At 43.0% G+C, this 21,000-nt stretch overlaps 1 protein-coding gene across 1 annotated transcript in view; it reads right to left on the bottom strand.

The window, feature by feature from the left end:
- RASGRP3 (RAS guanyl releasing protein 3) overlaps positions 1-21,000 on the bottom strand; it is a 58,949-nt gene that overhangs the window by 1,878 nt on the left and 36,071 nt on the right. The window contains exons 10-16 of the mRNA XM_084828411.1: positions 16,667-16,744; positions 11,690-11,806; positions 9,872-9,987; positions 7,203-7,350; positions 6,426-6,462; positions 4,940-5,065; positions 657-1,024 (exon numbers count right to left, since the gene is read on the bottom strand). Of these exons, the coding sequence (XP_084684537.1) occupies positions 657-1,024; positions 4,940-5,065; positions 6,426-6,462; positions 7,203-7,350; positions 9,872-9,987; positions 11,690-11,806; positions 16,667-16,744 (990 nt within the window). The remainder of the gene's footprint in view (positions 1-656; positions 1,025-4,939; positions 5,066-6,425; positions 6,463-7,202; positions 7,351-9,871; positions 9,988-11,689; positions 11,807-16,666; positions 16,745-21,000) is intronic.

Genomic DNA, 21,000 nt, shown 5'->3' with positions numbered 1-21,000 from the left:
ACACTCCTGATTATATAGCTCAACTCAGGGGTAGGCAACCTGGTGCCTTCCAGTTGTTTTGGACTACAATTCCCAGAATCCTTGGCTGGGGGTTATGGGAGTTGTAGTCTAAAACATCTGGAGGGAATCATGTTGCCTACCCCTGGTTTAACTGCTAGTCTAGTCCTCCAATTGCCAAGATTTAATTAGATTTATTTCAAGGTAGTATTTTGCTCAGAGGATAAACATAAAATATATGCATAGTATATGTAACAGAGTGCCCAATCCAAGTTAAGTTGTCATGGTGCGGAAAGATTCCACGCACAAACCAGTTAAGGTCACAATCCTATGTATGTCCAGACAGAAAAAAGTCTTACAACTCCCAGCATTCTCCACGCAGTAGGGCTGGTTAGAGAATGCTGGGAATTGTTGGTCTTTTTCTGTCTAAACATGTGTAGGATTACACCTTAAGACTCATGGAAATAAAGCTCCCCAAGGCCTACAATGGACTTGACTGGTGAGCATTTGTCCTGTCTAATATTAAATGGGGGAAACGAAAGGAAGTATATAATAAATGATTGTAAAAAGGGTACATTAAAGATTCTTATGCATGGCATGATTTAGTGAAAGAGAAAGAACACAGGCCTTTGAATGCTGCATGATGCTGTCTAACCCACCTCCATTTCCTGCCTTTCTAGGAGAGTTTCTGTTCCGTTCTGGTCCAACACACGTGCTGTACTTCCAACTGCGATGTTCATGTTGGCCTCAGTGTTGGGTTTTTCATTATTCTCCCATTTTGCAAAACCTTTATTTTTTCCTGGTTTGCCATGGAACTTGGACTTCATTTTGGGAAAGGTGTGAGATCCTGAATCACCCCAACCAGGCTCATGCCACAGTGGCTCTGTCTGAGTTGCTTGGCTGGTGGTCACCCGTTGTAGATGGACCGAAATCTTCTGAGAAGAGCCAGTCACAAGTGTGATTGCTCTGCTATCTAGATCCTGGTTTCGTGGAACTACACTGGGAAAACTGAAGACTTCATCTTGCACTACAAAGCAGACAATGAAAATACACATTAATTTACTAATAACACAGGTAGCCAGTGCAAGACACACAGGGCTGGGCTAGATAAAACATTGGTTTGAGCTAGGAAGGACACAGCCAAAGCTTTTAATTCTGCATCAAAAGTCTTATATACTGTATTTGTGGTTTACAAAATTCGGTATTCTAGGTCATTATCTGAAATCAAAAAGTTACATAAACTCTCTGGTAATTTTTTCTGCATTGCTGATTCTAATGATTTCATAATACCACTTCAGTTTATTGGTCAACCAAACACCAACCAACACATTAAAATGTGATGTTTAGTATAATATAAAACAACATTAAATGCTAGTACAGATCACCAGCTTAACAATCAACCACTTAACATTTTCTCGAAATCTTTCCAAGTTTTTGAGCCTGGGCATAGAATCTGGCCATTCTAAGCATATCACAGTCAGAAAGTTAAAAAGTAATGCTAGCAGTATCTTCCACCTCCACTAATCTGAGTTAACTCTCCAAACAGTTTCTTCCTTGGCAAAGCATAAATGGGCCAACACAGTCGATAGCACAAACAAGATTCAGCCATATCACATACACAGAAATATTGCTCTTGTGTTATTTTTTTTGCATTGTCCTTCTAGATCAGGGGTGCAGAACCTCTTTCAGCCTGAGGGCCAAATTCCACTTTAGAGAAGGTCTTGGAGGCTGCATTTCAGTGGTGGGTGGGGCCAAAGGCGGAGCCATAATTAAAAAAATACCAACCTATTTTAGCTTAAGGGAGTAATCCTATGCATGTATAGACAGCAAAGAGTCCTACAACTCCCAACGTACCCCAGCCATCCATGCTGGCTGGGGAATGCTGGGAGTTGTAAGACTTTCTTCTGGCTCAGCATGCATAGGCTTGCACCCTAAAGCTCTTACTACCAGAAACAAAGGTGTAGAAGAGACATTTCAACCTTTTAAAATGGGGAAAATTGCACAAAAGCCAGGAAACGTCCAAACAACCATGCTTGGGGACCTGCAGTGGAGCCAGGGGAAGGGGTGTGGCCTCCTGGGGAACCCCAAGAAGCCAGATATGGCCCCCGGACCTGAGGTTCAGGGCCCCTGGCCTGAGGTTCAGCACCCTTGTTCTAGATATTGAATGGGCACAGTTTGAAGCTGTACGGTCCTGAATGCCTGACAGAAAAATGGCATTTTCAACTCAAACAAGTATTTTTCAGCTCCATGAAACGTTTTAATCATCATAATAGCAGAAAAGGTGTAGGACCTAATATATTCCATTACTGGAGCAATGTATTATGATACAGCCCTTATTTTATATTCTTTCTAATTTGGCTGATTTCCCCCAGCTGATAAAGTCACAGGATCTAAATCCAAGTCTCTTAGAGGATTCACACAGATGCAGCCAATTTTGATTATTTTATTTATGTTTATTGGTTTATTACAATATTTAATATTGTAATTAACCTCTTTAATGAGCTTCCGTCGTGCATTAAAAACGTTGTTGTTCAGGCAGGCATTTGGGGTGGGTTAGGGTATTTTAGAAAATGTTTTTATTGTAGAATTTTATTGTTTCAAACTGTTTTTATTGTATGTTGTACATCGCCCAGAGTGGCTGGGTGACCAGCCAGATGGGCGATTAATAAATTTAATAATAAATAAATAAAAAATTATAAGCCATGTTTATATTTATAAAACCAAGGTCCACCCAATATCACCCATGGTCATGTTACTTAATTCTTCCAAAGAGCTATTTAATAGATCCCTCTGTGATCTTTTCATTATTTTATAAATAGAAGAGAAAAACAACATTAAGAAAGCAATCCTGTGGCTCCTAGACAGAGTCTGGGAGGCCATAGGATAGTGTGGATTCCTGGATCCAAGGCTGGAGACAGCACTCCGACCTCAGACCCAGGAATCTGAGCTACCCATCCCCTGCCCCTTGCAGCCAGCATGGAGAGAACTGCGTTGGCTGCCCCTACAAGGTCGCAAATGCGAGCTCAAACAGGAGGGAATGGCGGCAGTTCTGTGGGCAGGGAGGGGAGCAGACCGGGGTGGCTGGTGTACGAAGAATTCTCCAGCTGCCCCAGCCTCCTTCCATCCTGCTCTGCAGAGCCCCAGCTAGGTGGGAAATACTGTCCGTCTAGCAAAAATGCAGGGCGAGAGGAGCGCGGAGGCGAGTATCGCCTCCGCACTCCTCCGACCTTGCATAAGAAGCCCGTCAGCTTCCAAGTTTGGGGGCTAGCGGGAATCCAGACAGGATCGCACCCTAAGGGAGTAGCCCTATGCTACCTGGGAGGGCTGCTGAAGGACTGGATGCTGCAGACCTCCCTGCCCACCTGCAAAGCTCCTCCTGGGACAGTGGTGTAAGTTCACGCTGCCATGGCTACCCAGCTGGTGGTCCTCCACCAACAATGGAGCCAAAAATAGGGAAGTCTGGGGACATGACAGGGGTCTTAGGACTAGGGTAGCCATGTGTAAAAGAGGACAAGGCTCCTGTATCGTTAACAGAAGAGGGATTTTCAGCAAGTGTAGCTTGTCACATAAGCTGCACCTCCTGAAATTCCTTCTTCTACACAACTATTAAAGGTGCAGGATCCCTGTCCTCTTTTACATCTGGCTACTCTACTCAGAATACTGTGAATGAAGTTCAAAGTATGTATTTGGTAGCAGACCCATTCGTTTCAAGCTGGGTTGGTCTGTCCCAATCACATATTAATTGGCAGGTGGGGGCTGGATTTTTAGAGTAAAGGGGCCACATGGGTGGAAATGGTAAAAGCTTCCCCTGAGTAGTGCTTACTTTTCAGGTGGGGATATTAAATCCTTCTACTGTCACCAGCTGGGCTCATACATTTGAAGAGTACCCATCTGGGATTGGCTATGGCGGAGGGGGAGATAAGCAGCAACCTTAGGGAGGGTTCAGCCTTTAGTTCTAAACATTGGACCTCCGCTCTTGCCTTATAATTGAATCTGGGGCAGATTCAAATGGGTCTACTACTGTCACATGTAGTCAGAGCCTGAATCGGAGACATTTCAGTGTCCCATTCTCGATGCCCGCTCTCTACTGCTTGAATCATGCAGGGGGTGCATGCATGTGTGGAATGGTGGCAATGGAAACTCCAGAGAGGAGCAAGAATGGCATTAGCTAGCCGTAATGCAACCTTCCCCAACCTGGGGATGATGGGAGTTGTGGTCCAACACATCTGGAGGACACCACATTGGGGAAGGCTGCTGTAATGTATGTCAGTGTTTGAAAGCCTACTAAAACTTGTAGTAGTATGGAAAGCACATTACTATGACCTTTTCAAATGATAATCTGCACACCAGGCATCTGTGGCAGAAACCAGTCCAGGATGGTTTCTCACTTTGCTTCATTGTAGACACAGATTATAAATTACTGTTGTGACATGGCTGCCACCAAAACAAAAACTTTTTTTTTCATGTGATTGGGGCTCTTTGTTGCTTCGGTACATAATATCTGCATGCAGCAATCATGTGGGTCACCCAGATTGTGTGGTTACGTCCCACATTGGTGCCAGATATCCCAGAGGAGGGTGCAACACTGAGATGGGAAATTACCATGTGATCTAAACAGGCAATGTGTGTGGTAGTCGCATGCATAGGTCACCACTCTGGTATAAGGCCCTGCCCCCAACCACATCAAAGTGGGGTTTGGGCTCAGCCATGCAAAGCGGGCCATATGCATCTCACTGGAGAGGGCATTCCATCAAAATCACTCCAGGCCTTTCCAGGAATTATTGTGAGCTAAGCTAATAAGAACATTGTTGGGAATATAGTAAGCTCCCTCTTGTATCAAAGCAATGGTTACTTGCATTCTAGATAACTCACTGCATGAACTGTTGGGCAATAAAAGTCACTGTTCAATTAATCATCAACGAGACATCAAGTCTTCTCTTACCCACTGGCAATGATGGACTATTGGGCAGAGAACCGTGATTGCTACTCAGTGATGTTCCTCTGGCGAACTTCCTGCAGGCTAGAACTAGCAGATCTCTGCACTGTTTATGACAGTTGGCACCACAATCTGAAATAAATTGCCAGAGCAAAGAAAAATTAATTTTGGCAAACTACTCTTTCCAAAAAGATGTGAAAACTCAAATCTGCAAAACTTTCAGAAAGTAAAAGTGCACCCAAGATGCTTCTAGTTAATTGACATAAGGTGGATGTTACCTGATCATGAAATGAGATTCCAGAGTTGTATATAAATTATTATTTCTGTGGAGCAATGGTGATTCCTTGCTCTTTACTACTTCTATGGCACTAACTCTGATCAAAAGCAACAGTTCCACTCTTAGAGTTATTCTAAGTTATTCTTAGAGTTATTCTACTCAACCATGTCACAAAAGTGCTCCCGAGAGCATTAGTTGCTTTTACATAACTGAACATCTTCCAGTGTGTTAGGATTAGTTAATTATCAGTGTAACAACAGAAACAAAATCTACAGTATTCCAGGAAGATGATAACCAGGCATTTGGGGTGGGTTAGGGTATTTTAGAAAATGTTTTTACTGTAGAATTTTATTGTTTTAAACTGTTTTATTGTATGTTGTACATCGCCCAGAGTGGCTGGGTGACCAGCCAGATGGGCGATTAATAAATTTAATAACAACCACCACCACCACCACCACCAGGGCACAATCCAGCCAACGTTTTAAGTTCAGTTCTTTTGATGGGAGATTAATTTTAGCCAAATTTCTTGCCATTAATGACTAACAAATAGGATCTGAAACAAAATGGTTCCACCCATGCTCCTACGCCCTCCTCCAGGATACGCCATTATATTCTCCCCCCCCCAGATTTTTGTTTTGTTTTTCCTGATACTCCACACTCTGTGGCTACTGAACATGCTCAGTCCTCACTAGGTTATTTTGGGGGGATTTTTGGCCCCTTAGGTTTGTTTTTAAAAACATGTTTTGTACTTTTCAAACCTGGAGGTATTCTGAGCATGCTGTATCTTAAATTTTGATTCTCGTGGCCCCATTTTGGCTACATAGCTGTCAGCACTCACCACCTGAGTTCATTATTGTAGGGAGTGATGATCAGCACTAAAAACAGATGCAAAGCCACAGATAATTTGAACTGTTATTTTTAAATGAAGCTAAGCATTGCGAATGAATTAAGGAGTTGAAGTATTAAAGCGGTTTCTTGGTCTACAAGTGATTAAGGCTGCAATCCTACGCACACTTACCTTGACCTAAGCTCCACTGAATGCATGCGGACTTATTTCTCAGCAAGCATGCATAGAATTGAATTGCACATAACTCTCCAGGTCATTCTGAGGGCAAAAGTGTATTGTACTGTCTTTTATCAGCAATTAAGAGATTAATTAAGGTAAAAACTGGACTCTATGGCTTGGAATCAGCACCCATGCATGATTTACTGTACCTTTGCATTTGTAGCCTTGCTTGATTATACCCCAGAGCTGTAATTAAAGATAAAAGGAATATAAAAAAAAGCCAGAAGGAAAACAACTTCATTACAAAGGTAGGAACAATGGCTACAAAAGTGCAAACAGGAAATTACTGCTCTCAACACCCTTCCTGTTACAAAGAGCTATCCATTCATCTGTGAAGCTCAAGGCACCTCCCAGGCCCCCACCATTTCCACAACTTACAAATGAAGCAGCAGAGAAGAAGTGATTCAACAAGTTACCATTAAAAAAAAAAAATCAGTTGGAATGAATTAGCATAAGCATCCTTGGCTTTTTAAAAATGCAATCTATTTCTGAATTTCTAATACATCAGTTTTCCCAGTCCCTAGATACATCATGGAAATTTGGCTTATTAGGATAAAATAACATTGAGTTTTTTTTTAAAAAATATAGACTACAATCCTATTAACACTTACCTGAGATAAAGTCTCATTGCACTCAGTGGGGCTTACTCCTCTGAGCAGACATGTATAGGATTGTATTGTTGGATTCTGTTTGAATTTCTTGCCTTCAGTTATAGACCCATGTTTTCTTTGTCCCCTCCTTTGGTGCCATTTTCACATTACTTATCCATTTAGAAATTCCTTCTAACAAAATCTCCCCAATCAAGTGTGTGTGGGGGGGCGCTTTAACATTCACTCTTCAAAATAAGGCAGGATAAAAATCCGAATCACTAAATACATACATCTGAGGCCCATTTGTGCATCAAAATTGCACTGACATATACTTACAAATCCAGCACAATGCTCACAGAAAGTTGGTTTGAGATAGGTCATCTCTTGGAAGTTATGTATGAAACCAGGTCCCATCTTACACTGGAGCTGGGATTTGGCCCTCAGAAAATAAGCCATCATTTCTCCTTTGCTGATAAGACCATCCCTGTTTTTTAAAAGGGGGAGAAGCAGGGGAATAGGTTATTACCATGCCATTGAGCAGCGTTCCCCAATCTGGTGCTACCCAGGTGAATTGGAGCACATGTCCCATCATCTCTAACCAGCATGGCCAATGAGGATTATGGAAGTTGTAGTCCAACACATTGGGAAGGTAACAGGTTGGGGAAGGCTGCCATGAAGAAACATAGCAATCTGGCTCCTCTCCTTGAGAGCACGGTGCCTCCTGTTTTAGAAAATGGTAGGCGTGGTCTTTCAAAAAGCACAATTTCAAACTATTTTGCCCTACAGGTTAGTGTGATAGGAAGCCGGGAGTGCAACCTTTTACCGGATAGTTAAAGCTCTTTGTGTGTGTGTGTGCGCAGTTCTAATACTATTCCAGAACAAACCCACTGATGTTATTCCCACAGATGTGTGGTCACCATATTTATTGATCATGGGGAAGGCAGTGGTGGGCACTTATGGGAGGGATTGGTATATAAGAAAGAACAGGTACTTAACCCCTCCCACAGTTTCTCTTGTTCCCCTGGGTGGGGGAAAATTGAAATCGTGCTGGGCAGGGAACGTGGAAGATATTACAGAAGAGAATTAACGTGGGTGAAAAGCAAAGCCTGCCCATCCTCTCCTGCAAATGCTACTCAGCCCGTTGCATTCATCTTATGAAGAGAACATAGAGGATAAGGCACTCAATAGCTGCTAGTCATGCTGCCTATATATTGCCTCCAGTATCAGAGGCAATACCAGTTGAATACCAGTTGCTGGTGAAGGAGGGTACTAAACTCTGCTCATGTCTTGCTTGTGGCATTGGTGTCTGGTTGGCCACTGTGGGAACGGGATGTTGGACTAGGTACTCCTTAGGTGTCATCCACCAGGGCTCTTTTTATGTTCTTAACACAGGCTTAAGATAGAATCCCGTGTTTCCCTTGTAACATGGCAGCTGATCTATACATGCATCATTGGCATCAGCATGTGATGCAGCTCTGGACTGATCTATTCAGGCTACAGGTGAAGAACCTGCATGAAAAATCATGACGAATGTTCCTGCATGTAGGGAAATAGTATTCCAGGTAGAAGGTAGCCTAGCTTTTCCCCTGATAGGCTAGTTTCCAATGTGTGGAGGCATTTAAATTTCCTTCCTTTATGAACAATTTTAAATCATTAAATGCTACCCATCAGTACTAAACACTGCTACCTAGAGCTGAACTATGCACACAGAATGATCACATGGTACAGCCCTTCCAGTATTTTACCATTTCAGAATGCAAATGCTTGCTCGAATAATCTCCCATATTAAAAAACACACACCCTCACTGGCCATAGAAAGACAGCATGTCCTGAAGAAGTGTCTTAATCTAGTCTTCTTGATATACTAACTTTCTATGTGCAGCAATAATTTTACATAGGGGAGGGTTCAAACATACGATTCCAAACATGCAATTTTGAAGTGCTACAGTCCAAAGATAGCTGTACCAGATGACATATCTGAACATGTAGTTCAGCTCTAAACAACGCTTTAAAACAGTATTGGACAATAGAACTTTATAATTTAAATTAATATTGTTCATTATACAAATCTGAGTATTTCTGGTGTGGTGGCAGAAGATACGTATTTGTTAGTATATTGCAAAAAATTCCACCAAAATGATTAAGCATTTTAATATATCTTCCAGGCAAGATGCTGACTTGATGTTCCAACTTTTCCATTACAAGCACTACCCAGACTTTTAAAGCCCCTCAGTGATCTGTGCGCGTGTGCGTGTGTGTGTGTATGATGATCTGTCTTCTTTGCAGTCCTCATAGCCATTAAGCAATGAGTGATCAGTTCCCATAGGATTTATATATGATGCAGTTTTATGATAAAGTTAGCATAAATTCTAAAGGCTTGTCTGGTAACTGGCATGCCGTGCATTTCTTTATAGTATCACCCATCCTTTCCCCAAACAATCTGCTCTTGCAGATGCTTACTATTTATGATAAAAGCTATCTGTGTGACCACAATCCCTTTGGCATTTTTGTCTGTCTATGTTCATTATTATTCTAGTTGCAAAGTTTTTCCTTTTTTAAATACCCCTGTCCCCACGGTGGGGGTGTGCATCTGTGTGAAACTTTTGGGGGGAAATGGGTAGGGGGAAGAATTAAACCTTCCCTCCTGGAGCACCGCCATCCTAATCCAGTGTGGAAGCATGTGTGCTTACATGAGAGTAAGAAAAAATAGTCTCAGCTATGCCTATGTGATTAGTATATCATGCAGTTTGGCTTTTAGTCATCCATTCCATGCGGTGTTCGGCTGATGACTGAGAGAAGGAAAAGTCAACACCCATCTTGACCATTACAGATAAGACAGGGCATAAATGGAAAGTCATTGCTGTTTGTTTTTCTGCATTTATAAATTAAGGCTGCAATCCTATGCACACTTACTTCAGAGTAAACCCCACAGAACACAGTAGGACTTCTTAGTAAACATCCATAGGATTGCACTGCAAAACTATAATAGGAACAAGAACACTTACTGATCTTTGTCTAATACACAGAATGAGTCCAGAAATGGAAAATTAGCTGCTATGCTTTCAAAGTCTTCTTGAGAGATATACCCATCATGGTCATGATCATAGTTCCTAAAAACAGACTGAAAAATTCAAAGAAATCATATAGTGAAAAGAAAAGGAAAACTATTAGGCTAACAGCAGAAGAGAACACTATTAAAACCAAAGCCCGGTATCAGAACAGATCAGGGGCTGCATTCCAGTGATGGGTGGGGCCAAATCAAAGGGTGTGGGGCTCAAAATACCCAAAGTATCAGTCTATTGTAGCTTAAAGCTCTGCCTGCTGGTAACTCAGCCTTAGGAGAGGCATTTCAACCTTCTAGAATGGGAGAAAAACCTGCAGAAAAGCCGGGAAAACACCAAACAACTGGTGGTTGGGGGAATGGTGGTGGGGCCGTCAGCAGAACCCTGGAGGAGCAGACTGGGATCACAGGAAGACTAGATTTGGCCCTCGAGCCTGAGGTTCCACACCTCTGAGCTAAAAGAAGAATGTTGTGTGTTGTATAGGTAGAGGGAATGACTGTAAGACCCAGCAGGCCTCAAACACCACACTCTTTTATTTCTCACACACAGAACTGTGGAACCTAGCAGAAGCTCTATCCACTGCTGCTACTCCCAACTCTACAGGAGCTGCCAAGGTTCAAAACAATACTAAGCCACAATACCCCCGCTACAACACATAACATTGCATAAGTTCAGGTACTTATGCCCACATATAAAGCATGTGGAAGAATCAAAAGGTTCCACAGCATAGGACTAGAAGCAGGAGTACCTTAATGCAGAAGCTAACTTCTTATAACTGCACCTGAGAGCAGCAGGCTAGCCTAGAGGGCATTGGGAAGGTCACGTGACATATTCCCCTTTATTTTTGCCACTGCTTTCCATCCCAGCACCTGCTGCCTGATGTCGCTGCCCCACTCTGCCTAATGGTAGGGCTGACCCTGTGTGAGGGGAAAGTACAATTGCAGTACCAAGCAAAGAGCAAGAGGGGCAGGCGCTTATGTGTCCCAAAACAGAACAGAAGATATTCTCAAGTGCCTGAAAAAACATTTTATTATGCCCAATGCATTTCGGAAAGGACCTTCCTTTCTCAGGGGCATTTTGAGACAAAGGAAGCACTGGAAAGATTCTTTGCAATATATTTGGAGAATGATAAGCGCTCCCTGAGAAAGGAAATTGTAGTACCACCATGTGTATAGGCTGAAGGCACCTGATGGACCAAGTTGGATGAAGCTCAACAGCTCTGAGCCTGGTCAATATCTCCCTGGGAACTCCATGCACACTGCTTGGAGTTCTATTGATGAATGTGAGATAGGAATTACATAAATAAATTAAATACTGCATGTGCTGAAATGGACATATAAGCCCATCTGTAATGCCTGGTGGTATAAACAGCATCCAAGTGGTTTTCTACATGACGTTCTACCTCCTAGGACATGACTGCTTGTGAAACAGCCCTAAGAAACTCTTATGTCTCGTGATCGGATTCACAGTCACAAATCATATCACCAGAATTCCTGGTTTTTAAATATATTAACACGAAACATATTTTGAAAATTATTCTTGTAAAACTACGTTTTGTATTTTTAAACATGCACCAGCACATTCACACACTACCTTACAGAGCAATCCTATGCATGTTTACTCAGAAGGAAACACCAGCTTACTCCAAGGTAAGTGCAGATCGGATTGCAGCCCTAACCTTTCATTTACACCCACGTATACCTCTCAAATGGTAAGTGAGCAGTTAAGTAAGTAACTTGGTGTACCCTCTTGAATACTTACATCAACTAGTTTTTGGATGTGCTTGTTGATGATGCTCGGATCAGGCTTTGGTAGTACTCCAGATGCCCACTCGAGTGGCACCACTGGCTTATTAGGGGTCGTCGGAGAGGTGGGCTGCTGACAAATAAATCAGGAAAAACATGTGTAGGTCTCACTGTGAATGAACTGCAGTGCTTGACTTCTTGAAGGATTAGGGCTTTCTGAACAATTGGTCAACGATGCATTTAAATTTTTCCATGTCCCCCGCCCCCCGCCCAGTCCTTTCCCATTATAATAGTACAATATTCATTCCCTACAGAATGGATGCCATGGAGGGCGGGGCACTCTCCCTGAAGAAGGACAGCTGTACTGCTGCCCATTTGTTTACAAAATATCTAGCTAGATGTATGATCGAGCACAGGAGAAAGGGGAATGCACTGCCCCTGAATATTTTTTTTTAAATAAAATTAAAAATACAAAATAGTAGTGTAGTGTGGGGTTAAGTTAGCCGAGCTGCTGTTCACCACCAGGGCTGACTCCAGCTTGGAAGGGCCCCCGTTCTACATGGGTGACAGGGGAGGCCCACTGTTGATGCCTGCCCCCTTGCTCTGGTCCTCCTCCATGCTCGAGAAGCATTTAAAACTGTTTTTTAACTTTCGCTGCTGCCATGGGTCACAGGTGGGCAACTTGTTGCCCTTCAGATATTTTGGCCTACAAGTCCCACGAAGAGGCCACAGGTTGCCCAGCTGTTATGTATTGGGGGGGGATACTGTGGGTTAGTTATTGTTTTGAGCCTTGGCAGCTCCTGTAGAGTTTGGAGTAGCTGCAGCAGATGGGGCTTCTGCCAAGTTCTGCAGTTCCGAGTGTGATAAATGAAGGACAGTTGTGTTTGAGGCCTGCTGAGTCTTACAGTCATTACCTCTGCCGACACAATGCCAACTCTGCCATGGCTGATAGCAGCACAGCACAAGAGATCAGCAGCCTCCGCCCGCCGTTTGATTTTTCCAATAATGCCCCTCCCCTTCCACTGCAGCGTCACGAAAACAATGCCTTATGAATGTGCATGGCTGTGACATCACAACAGTGACACAGGACATTTAAAAAGTGAGCACAGCACTTCCTCTCTGTGTTTTGAATCGTGTTGCGCCTACTTGCTCCTGCTGTCTTACGTATTTACAGTTTTCAAGCAGCCAGGGGTTTTGGCAGCATAAAAGAGAGCCACACTGCAGTGTAGCATTTAAAATTATTATTAGATTTAGAGGTCACTGAAGGCAACTGCATGATGCCCCCAAGACATGGCAATGAAGCAAACCATTGTGACTCCAAAACATTCCTTACTTGACCACATTTTCCTCAATATAAACAGCTTATTTTGATGTATGTGAACTCAACCATTAGGTACTGATTCAAGCAAAGTTACTTCTCCCAAATATTTTCAGACCCTGGAACTTCCCAGGTAGAGTTCAGTACACAAAAGTCTTGGCCACCACACTTTCAGCACATACTGGATCTCTTGAGGCAGCCCAGTTCCACAGGGATGCCTGCCATTCTGAGTTTGTAAAATGTGAGCTAAAAATGGAATGGTTGCTTCACAACAGATATTCACTTCAAGTGCTCAGGACTTAATGATCTGTAACAGCACTTAAATTCCACTCAGTGAGGATTGTCAGCTGTTTTCTTGAGAGAGGATCTACATGACAGCCACAAAACCAACAGGTAGAGCTTTCCTCAGCACTGAGATACAGTGAAAGAAAAAAATGGAACACACTGAATTTCTGCCAGCCATCAGCTATTAAAGCAACCTAAAGTTCAGAAGATGTCGAAACCAAAGTTACACAGACTTGTTTTGCATGACAAGGTTGGGTCATCATGGGTTATTTATCGTGTGTTCCAGGTATGTGAGACTGCCATTATGAATATGCAACCTCCCCAACTGGGGCGATTGGGGGTTGTGCTGTGTTGTGCGAACCCAACCACTGTGGGTTATTCAAGAGTTAAACAACCCTCTCAAATTCCTTGATTAGTAGTAGGGTTATGCAAGGGCTGAGAAGGACTAGCAGTAGGCTTATGCAAGAGTTGAGAACGAAAACCCTCTCAAAACCCTTGATTAGTAGTAGGGTTATACAAGGGTTGTTTAACCCCCGCTGACCGGGTTCCCACAAGATGCCGCAAGCCCCAATCACCCCGATTGGGGGTTGCATATTTCAAACGGCAGCTGCACACACCTGGCATGCACTGTGACTCATCATGGGTTAAATAAGCCACGATGACCTGCCCCTGTTGTGTGAACCGGCCCAGTGTGATTGATGCTGGATAACCTCATGCCAAACAGTATCATGGACTGTATCAGAAGTCCTGTATCCTGTGTCAGAAGTCCTGCTGTTCCTATGATTTAAAAAACGGGCAAAGGGAGGAAGATACAGGCTGTGATGGGAACCAACAGTGGTAGTGTGTTCACATGAGACTTACATCCATTTGTCCTTTAACTTCACTTATAATGCAAATGTAAATATAATGGATGGGATCCAGAATCTGTCTCCCGCAAATGGAAGGGCTCCTTCTATCTGTTGGAAGCTTGTGATCCAGTGGAAGAATCCTGCTGCCAGGATGGAGGAGGCAGCAATCTTTGTCAATTCCCCACTCTCTCTGCAGTCCCTTATGCCCCCACCACAACCGCGCCTGAAATTTGCTCTGTGGCTTGGTTGCTGTGTCAGCCCCAGAAGCGTAGTCAAGTTATTTGCAGTGTTAGAGGGGCCTAGAGATCCATAATGCTTGCTTAAGTTCATTATTGGTGTAATTCCCTTGCTAGTAAGCCCTTGAGCATGTGCAGATGAGTCAAAAGGCCGATAACAGCCTTCTCAGAAAATTCCTCACTAATGAGGAGAATGTCGTATCACTGATGTGCCTGAGAAGCAGAGTTTGTTTACCTTAAAGCTACAGGTAGCTGTGCTGAGAACCTAGTGCTGTTAGTCCATGGGAATGCTCGTCAGGGTGCGCTTGCTGCTGTTATGCTGCTTATTGCTAACATGTATGGTATAAAACCCATTGTACCCGATGGCTCTGGGTTCAGAGAAGCAGTCTGATCCAACCATTGGGTACGCCTGTGTGCTGTAAGTTACTCAATAAAGTCTCCTTGTAAGTAAACCATTGAATCTGATTTATCACTATCTTGGCACCTCTAACCTAAGAGTTCAATGCCCACTGCAGGGGCGACACAGTTGCCTCCCTCTCTCTCCAATCCCTTTGCATTTTGGCCACCACTACAAAACTGCTCTAGGTTGGGGGATCCACTGGAACAGTTGGGAGCTGCCACGGGGAGCTGCAGAGTAAAGGAGGAATCACCAAAGATCGCCTTCCTCCCCTTCTCCTGGCGGGAGCATTCCGAGTGGAACTCTGCTAAGAGAATGCTCCCTCCAGTGGAAAAAGAAGCTGGATCCAACCCAATTCCCACATTTACTGCAGCATACATTGGATTTCTCTTCTGCGCACTGTTTCTCAGTAATGTCATTCCCCTGTAGGAAGCAGTGGAGGCTGGTGGCTCTGATGTCAGTGGGGCTGTGAATCCACTCTAGGTTTCAGTCAGAACCAAAGGTGCGAAGTTCTGATGAAACTGGAGCGGATTTACTGTCCACCGACATTGGAGCCACCAGACCGCACTTGTGTGAAGTCACTCTAGGCTATGTAAAGCAAACTTCAGGCTGTGGTTGTACTGAGCTCCTCTTTGGCTTTTTGTGCCCACAAGGGTCCTAGTTCTGGAAAGATACAACTCTAGTTATTCTCCCATCACTTATACTCATGGCTGGACCAAAAAAAGCACAACCAGAACAACAAAAAAGGGAAGTGTAAAATGGCCTGAAATTACCTAGCATATTTTTCGAGAAGTTGCTCGAAGGGGAACTGCTGCAGTGCAGCCGGTTTCTGCATATTCACCTATGCCTATTGCTCTGCCACTGGAGTAGAATGTCACAGATTATTCATTGACTGGCAGGCCCCCGGACAACTGATGGCATTCTTAAAGGTCACAGGCATGTCTCTGTATAATTTTTCCATTGTAGCAATTGCCAATGTACAAAGGGATTGGCAAGAGAGGGAAGCAGCCAAGTCACATTGTTAAAATAGATGGGATTTTTACCAAAAATAAAATAAAATCGTGCCCTAAAGGCAACAAGAGTTACGAGTCGATAAAACATATCAACAAACAAGAATGGCAAATTCCTGAGGCAGGGAGCACATAGCTTTTCAATTGCATATCATCTGATCCTTTTCAAAGGTTTTTTTTTTTAAATCTCTTTTGACAAAAGCTCCTTACATACAGCTCCTCTGGCTGCAAAGAGCTATGAAAGGAACCCCTCACCGGCATGCTAAGTTCAAACTACATATGAAAAGTATAGATATGTGAAATCCATGTCTTCAGACATGGCTTGGCCCCAGTCATGTCTAAAGTGGGGGTGGTATGTGCAATTAAAAGTGCTAAAGTAGCTCATGGGAACCTGTCATTCTTATGCCCTGCCATCTGTCCCTCAAAGGTCCTTTTCCCCCTACCCCAGGGCTAAACTACACACTACATTAAATGGCCCTTTTTTGAGCAGAGGGCCAGTTTGTGGGATCCCAAGAGGGTTGGACTGGCCCTGTGTTAGAGGCACACAAGCCCTAGTAGAAAAAAAAAGTCAACTATATACAACTGTAGACTGCAGCTGACAAATCATGTACCATAAGGAAATTACACTGAGGTCCTACTAAAGTTTAGGGGATCAATTTTAGGCTACTCTGGAATACATTGTGGATTTTAGCCACAGAATCTTCTCATTCCCAAATGATTAAAAGGCATCAGCTTATTAAAAGGTATGAGCTGCTTTGTGCATTTTTTATTATGGAAAGGCAAGATATGCATTTCTTAAATACATAAGCCAATAAAAATTACTAGAAACAAGTATGTTGTGAAGTATACTACAGCATAATGGAATTATATTTACTCCTAAACCAGAAAAAGTGACATACTGATTTAGAAGTTCTTGGTTCCAGCACCAGTGAGAGCTTGTAGATATCATCTTCTGTATGGTAAAGATCCAGGGAAAGCTAAGAGTCAAACAGAAATGAAAACAGTATATATTAATTTCTGGGGCTGAACTAAAGAAGTAACCAAATGTAACCAAAGTAACAGAACTCCACAAGCCACTTTGATTACAGAAAAGCTGTTTTGGAAGATGGCAATTTTCAACAGAGAAGCAGTTGTGGGGAGGGCCCCAGAGTGCTTAACCCATTCCACATCCATGATCTTTCTGCTGCAGCTCTTCCTGAAGCCAGGCACCCCCCTCCAACGCCTCCCTAGAACTCCAGGGCCAAAACAGCCATTATTTTAAATCTACATCTAGCAGCTGCATCTTTTTCTTCTTTTTTTTTTACCTCTAGATTGGTGCAGGGAGCCTGATCTGGATCTTACAAGCCTTCCTACCACCCATACTAGGGTCCTGATCTAGATTGGAGGCTCTTTAACTACTCTAGGGTAAAAGTGGAGGGAAAAGATGGAGCTGCTAGATATGGATCTAAAGTAATGTCTGTTTATGGCCTTCAGATGTATGTTTGAAAGGGTAGCCATGAGGGTACACACAAGAAGAAAAGGAGGCAGTTTTGTGCAGAAACTGCAGTAACTGTCCCTATTTTTAGTGGGGAGGTATAGGGTTGTATAGATTTTGTTAAATCCATTCCGTCTGTGTTTCGCAGATTGTCAGAGGTCTTTTGTTCCGTCGTCCACTCATTGACAGAACTGGATTTTTTAAAGGGATGTATGAGAATTTATGCACATTAGCACAACCCCCATCCCCCAAAAGTAAATTAAAAAAACGCAACAGTCCGCAAGCTCAAACAATCCATGCGACTTGGGAAAAGCCAGTCGGATGCAGAATTCACAGGTCAGATTAATAGAAATCTGAACCCATTGGAATCCATTCACCAACATCCCAAGGGAGGTATAACACCAAGAGTGGTGGCCTCACATTCTGATCAGAGTCCAAAACAGGCCGCTTTGTTTTCTGCATGCCTTCTGCTCCAACATAAAAGCTTCATTGTCAGTAAATCTCAGTGATCATAAACAAGCTTTTTAAAAAGAAAAACAGTCCCCTGTGTGCAAGAAGCAAACAATATATGTAAAGCTGAGCATCCTTGACCAGCACATTAGTACGCCTAATGGGTACAAAGAGGAGTGGGGGAATTCCGGATGAATGCTGTGCTGAATACCGTGTGCTCTAATTTTTTGCAACCAACATTTCCCACTGATCCAATGACTTATGCTATTCATGCAAGAGAATAACAAGGGCCCCAAGAGATCCAAGAGAAACACAGAACAGGAATTGGCCCATTTGCTTGAGTATCAGGTAAGGTTCTGAACAAATAATTGTGATGGCTGGATAGAAAGGAGGAGGACTCTGCTACCTTTGATAGTTGGGTAGGAGAGGGAATTTTGGTAGGTGCAACTTGACATAGGGGAGGAGGGGAGAGAAAAGCTCCACCTGTGGACATTCCCTTTTCCATACAACTATGAAGGACAGAAGATTTCATTGACCACACAGGACATCCCTGAAGTTAATGGAGGAACAAGAACATAAGAATTGCCTACTCTGGCTCAGACCAAAAGTCCATCTAGGTTAGACATACAGAATGTGAGAGCCACACATTCCCCATCCCTGATCTAGTCCCAATGTCCTGTTTCAGACTGTGGCCAGTCAGATCCAGAAAGCCCACAGTAGACATGGAGGCAAGCGCCTTCCCAGTTGTTTATTCCCAAACAATCCCCATTCAGTCACGAAACTCACTGGATGACTTGGGCTCTCTCCCAGCTGACCTACTTCACAGTGATGTCGTGAGGATGAAATGGTGGCTGGGAAGAACCAGGTATGCTGCTCTGAGCTCCTTGGAGGAAGTCCAGTATATAAGGAATGTAATAAATAAATAAATAAAAAATAGGATAAAATAAAATACACTACCTCTGAACACAGAGGTTCCATTTATACCCTCCTGATTCTCCCTTTCAACTTTCTTTGAACTATTCCTGTCTCTTTTGCGACAGCTAGACTTCCTGGGCAACTATTCACTTCCATGTGATGCATGTTGGATTTGAAAGTCCTGCAGTCACTAGGATGAATCCAGAGTTTTACTCTGGCAGCGGGAGCATCGCCACGCAGAACATACCTGCTGGTGGAAAGCGGGTGGTGGTGGGGAAATTGGGTGTTTTTTTCCCAAGTCCCCTCCCTCTGCAGCACCACCCCTCTTCCTGCCCCCAGTGTTCCAGAGAGTCCCCCAACCCTCTGGAGCAAAGGTTTTCTTTACACGGAGCTTTTATCCTCCGATTGAGATTGCCCCTTTATGGAAGTTTGCGAGCTCTTTACATGATGATGCTGTTAGCCTCCAAGGCGTCTCCTGCACTAAATGCCCTTTGTTCCATTTTTAAATAGATCGCAGATAATGAGCTATCAAATTATCCAGTTGTGTTCGGCTTTAGTTCCCTTTAGTTCCCTCCGTGAAAAGAGGAAAAGCGGCAAAAAGAGGAGCGAGATCAATGAAAGATAATGGAAGACTCAGATACGGGGAGAAGGAGGGGGAAAGGAAGCGGGTGAAAAAGGGAGTCATCGTGATCCTGCATTTAAAACGGAAGCAGAAAGCCCTATTTTAAATGCAGGACTTTAGGCTGGTATAGAGATGCCCAGAATTTCAGGGACATAGAGGATTACAAGGGGAGGGGGAATCGGCAAAGATCACCTCCTTCTCCCATTCAGCCAGCAGAAAAGCTCTGCTGGATCAAAAGCCATCTGCTGTTGGAAGGAGTCTTTCCATCCACAAGAGGCTTTTGCTGGATCCAGCCCATTGTTCTTAAGTGTTTCAGCCCTTATATTGCATACCAGATCATGGGCACCACTAAGGGTTAAGGCAAGGGTCATCACCTCTCAAGCCAATTCCGTGAGTTAACTAATTGTTACAACAAAGAGTCATGTGTCACATTAAAGACTAACAGATTTCATCAGATGTATTTATCCAGTCAATGTGAGGGTTGTTGTAGTCACCTAGTAGTACAATATTTTCTCCTTTGGCTGCCTCAGTGATTTCTTTCTCTATCTCATGAGTTTTAATCAGAAGATGAAGGGATATATGTCCCAAGTACTATATTACCTTTTGGGTCTGGCATTTCTGTGATTCTGGGGAAGACTGTCTCCCTCTTCTAGTTTATCAGATTCTACAACATGCTCTCTTTGTCATATAGAACAGTACCAACTCCAATATTCCTTTCTCTTTCCCTTCTTTAGATTTTATATCCCACTGTATCCCACTGATTCTCTTTGTTCTACCAGATCCAATCTCAATGTGGAGAAACTCAGTAGCGAGTATCCCTTGCATTATGGCTAGTTAACATCTCCCCTCTACATTTACATTTTATATTTTAAAAAGTCTCTGAGCTAGTTTCAATCTGATTTTTTTTTTAAAGATAAGTCTTTGTCACACTTTCGCTAGACTGTAAAAATGTCTGGGACTTTCCAGATATTTGCATAGTTACAGAACTGGTTTGTTACAAACACAGGAACAGCACCTTCACCTTTTGTCATTACAGAGTTCTCTCTGTAGTCTTTCCAATAATAATAGAAATAATAATAGTAGTAGTAGTAATAATAATAATAATAATAATAATACATTTATTAGTTATAGAGTACTATCACAGCATAAGCAAAATAGCAAAAATAAGCCCCTGCCTCAAGGAACTTACAATCTAAAGTTTGACATTGGGGAGAAAACAAGGGAACTGAGGGATAAAAGAGGCAAGGAGAACAAGGAATGAATGTGAGAAAAACCATAATTACATCCTATGTTTCTCATTTAAGTCCAAAAGGACTGCAGTTCTGAGGCCATTTATTATTGAGTAATCATTTTTACTTCAAATTGTTGCCTCTAAACAAAATGTATAACATAATCTCTAACTGAGCAGAGGAGTGGTCTGGGAAGGAGTGGGGAGGGAATCTTAAGCACTCGAACATCAATGGAAGCCATATTGATTTCAATGTACAGCTGTAGGTGACCACAGCTCAAAGGAAGGAGGAGAAATCAATATTTCTACTCAGCTTGTGGAAGCCACTGGGCTACCCTGAAGTATCTCTTTGGATCCCAGCATTTTAAATTTTGAAATGGCTCAGGTTTGGGGCACACAAGTGCTTTACCACTGAGCTATGTCCCCTAAAAGGTACAGAACCCAGACAGCCTATGGGACAGGCAGGTCTGAACCCACAACCCCATGGACACAACTTGAAGGAAAGCAAGACTAATCACTATGTGGATACTGCAAGTTGTACCAG

Source organism: Heloderma suspectum, chromosome 1, assembly GCF_057233095.1.
Source record: "Heloderma suspectum isolate Gila_16-S chromosome 1, 16-S_ref, whole genome shotgun sequence".
Taxonomy (NCBI): Eukaryota; Metazoa; Chordata; class Lepidosauria; order Squamata; family Helodermatidae; genus Heloderma; species Heloderma suspectum.
Note: the sequence above shows the minus strand (reverse complement) of the source record. Positions and strands in the feature narration are given on the sequence as shown.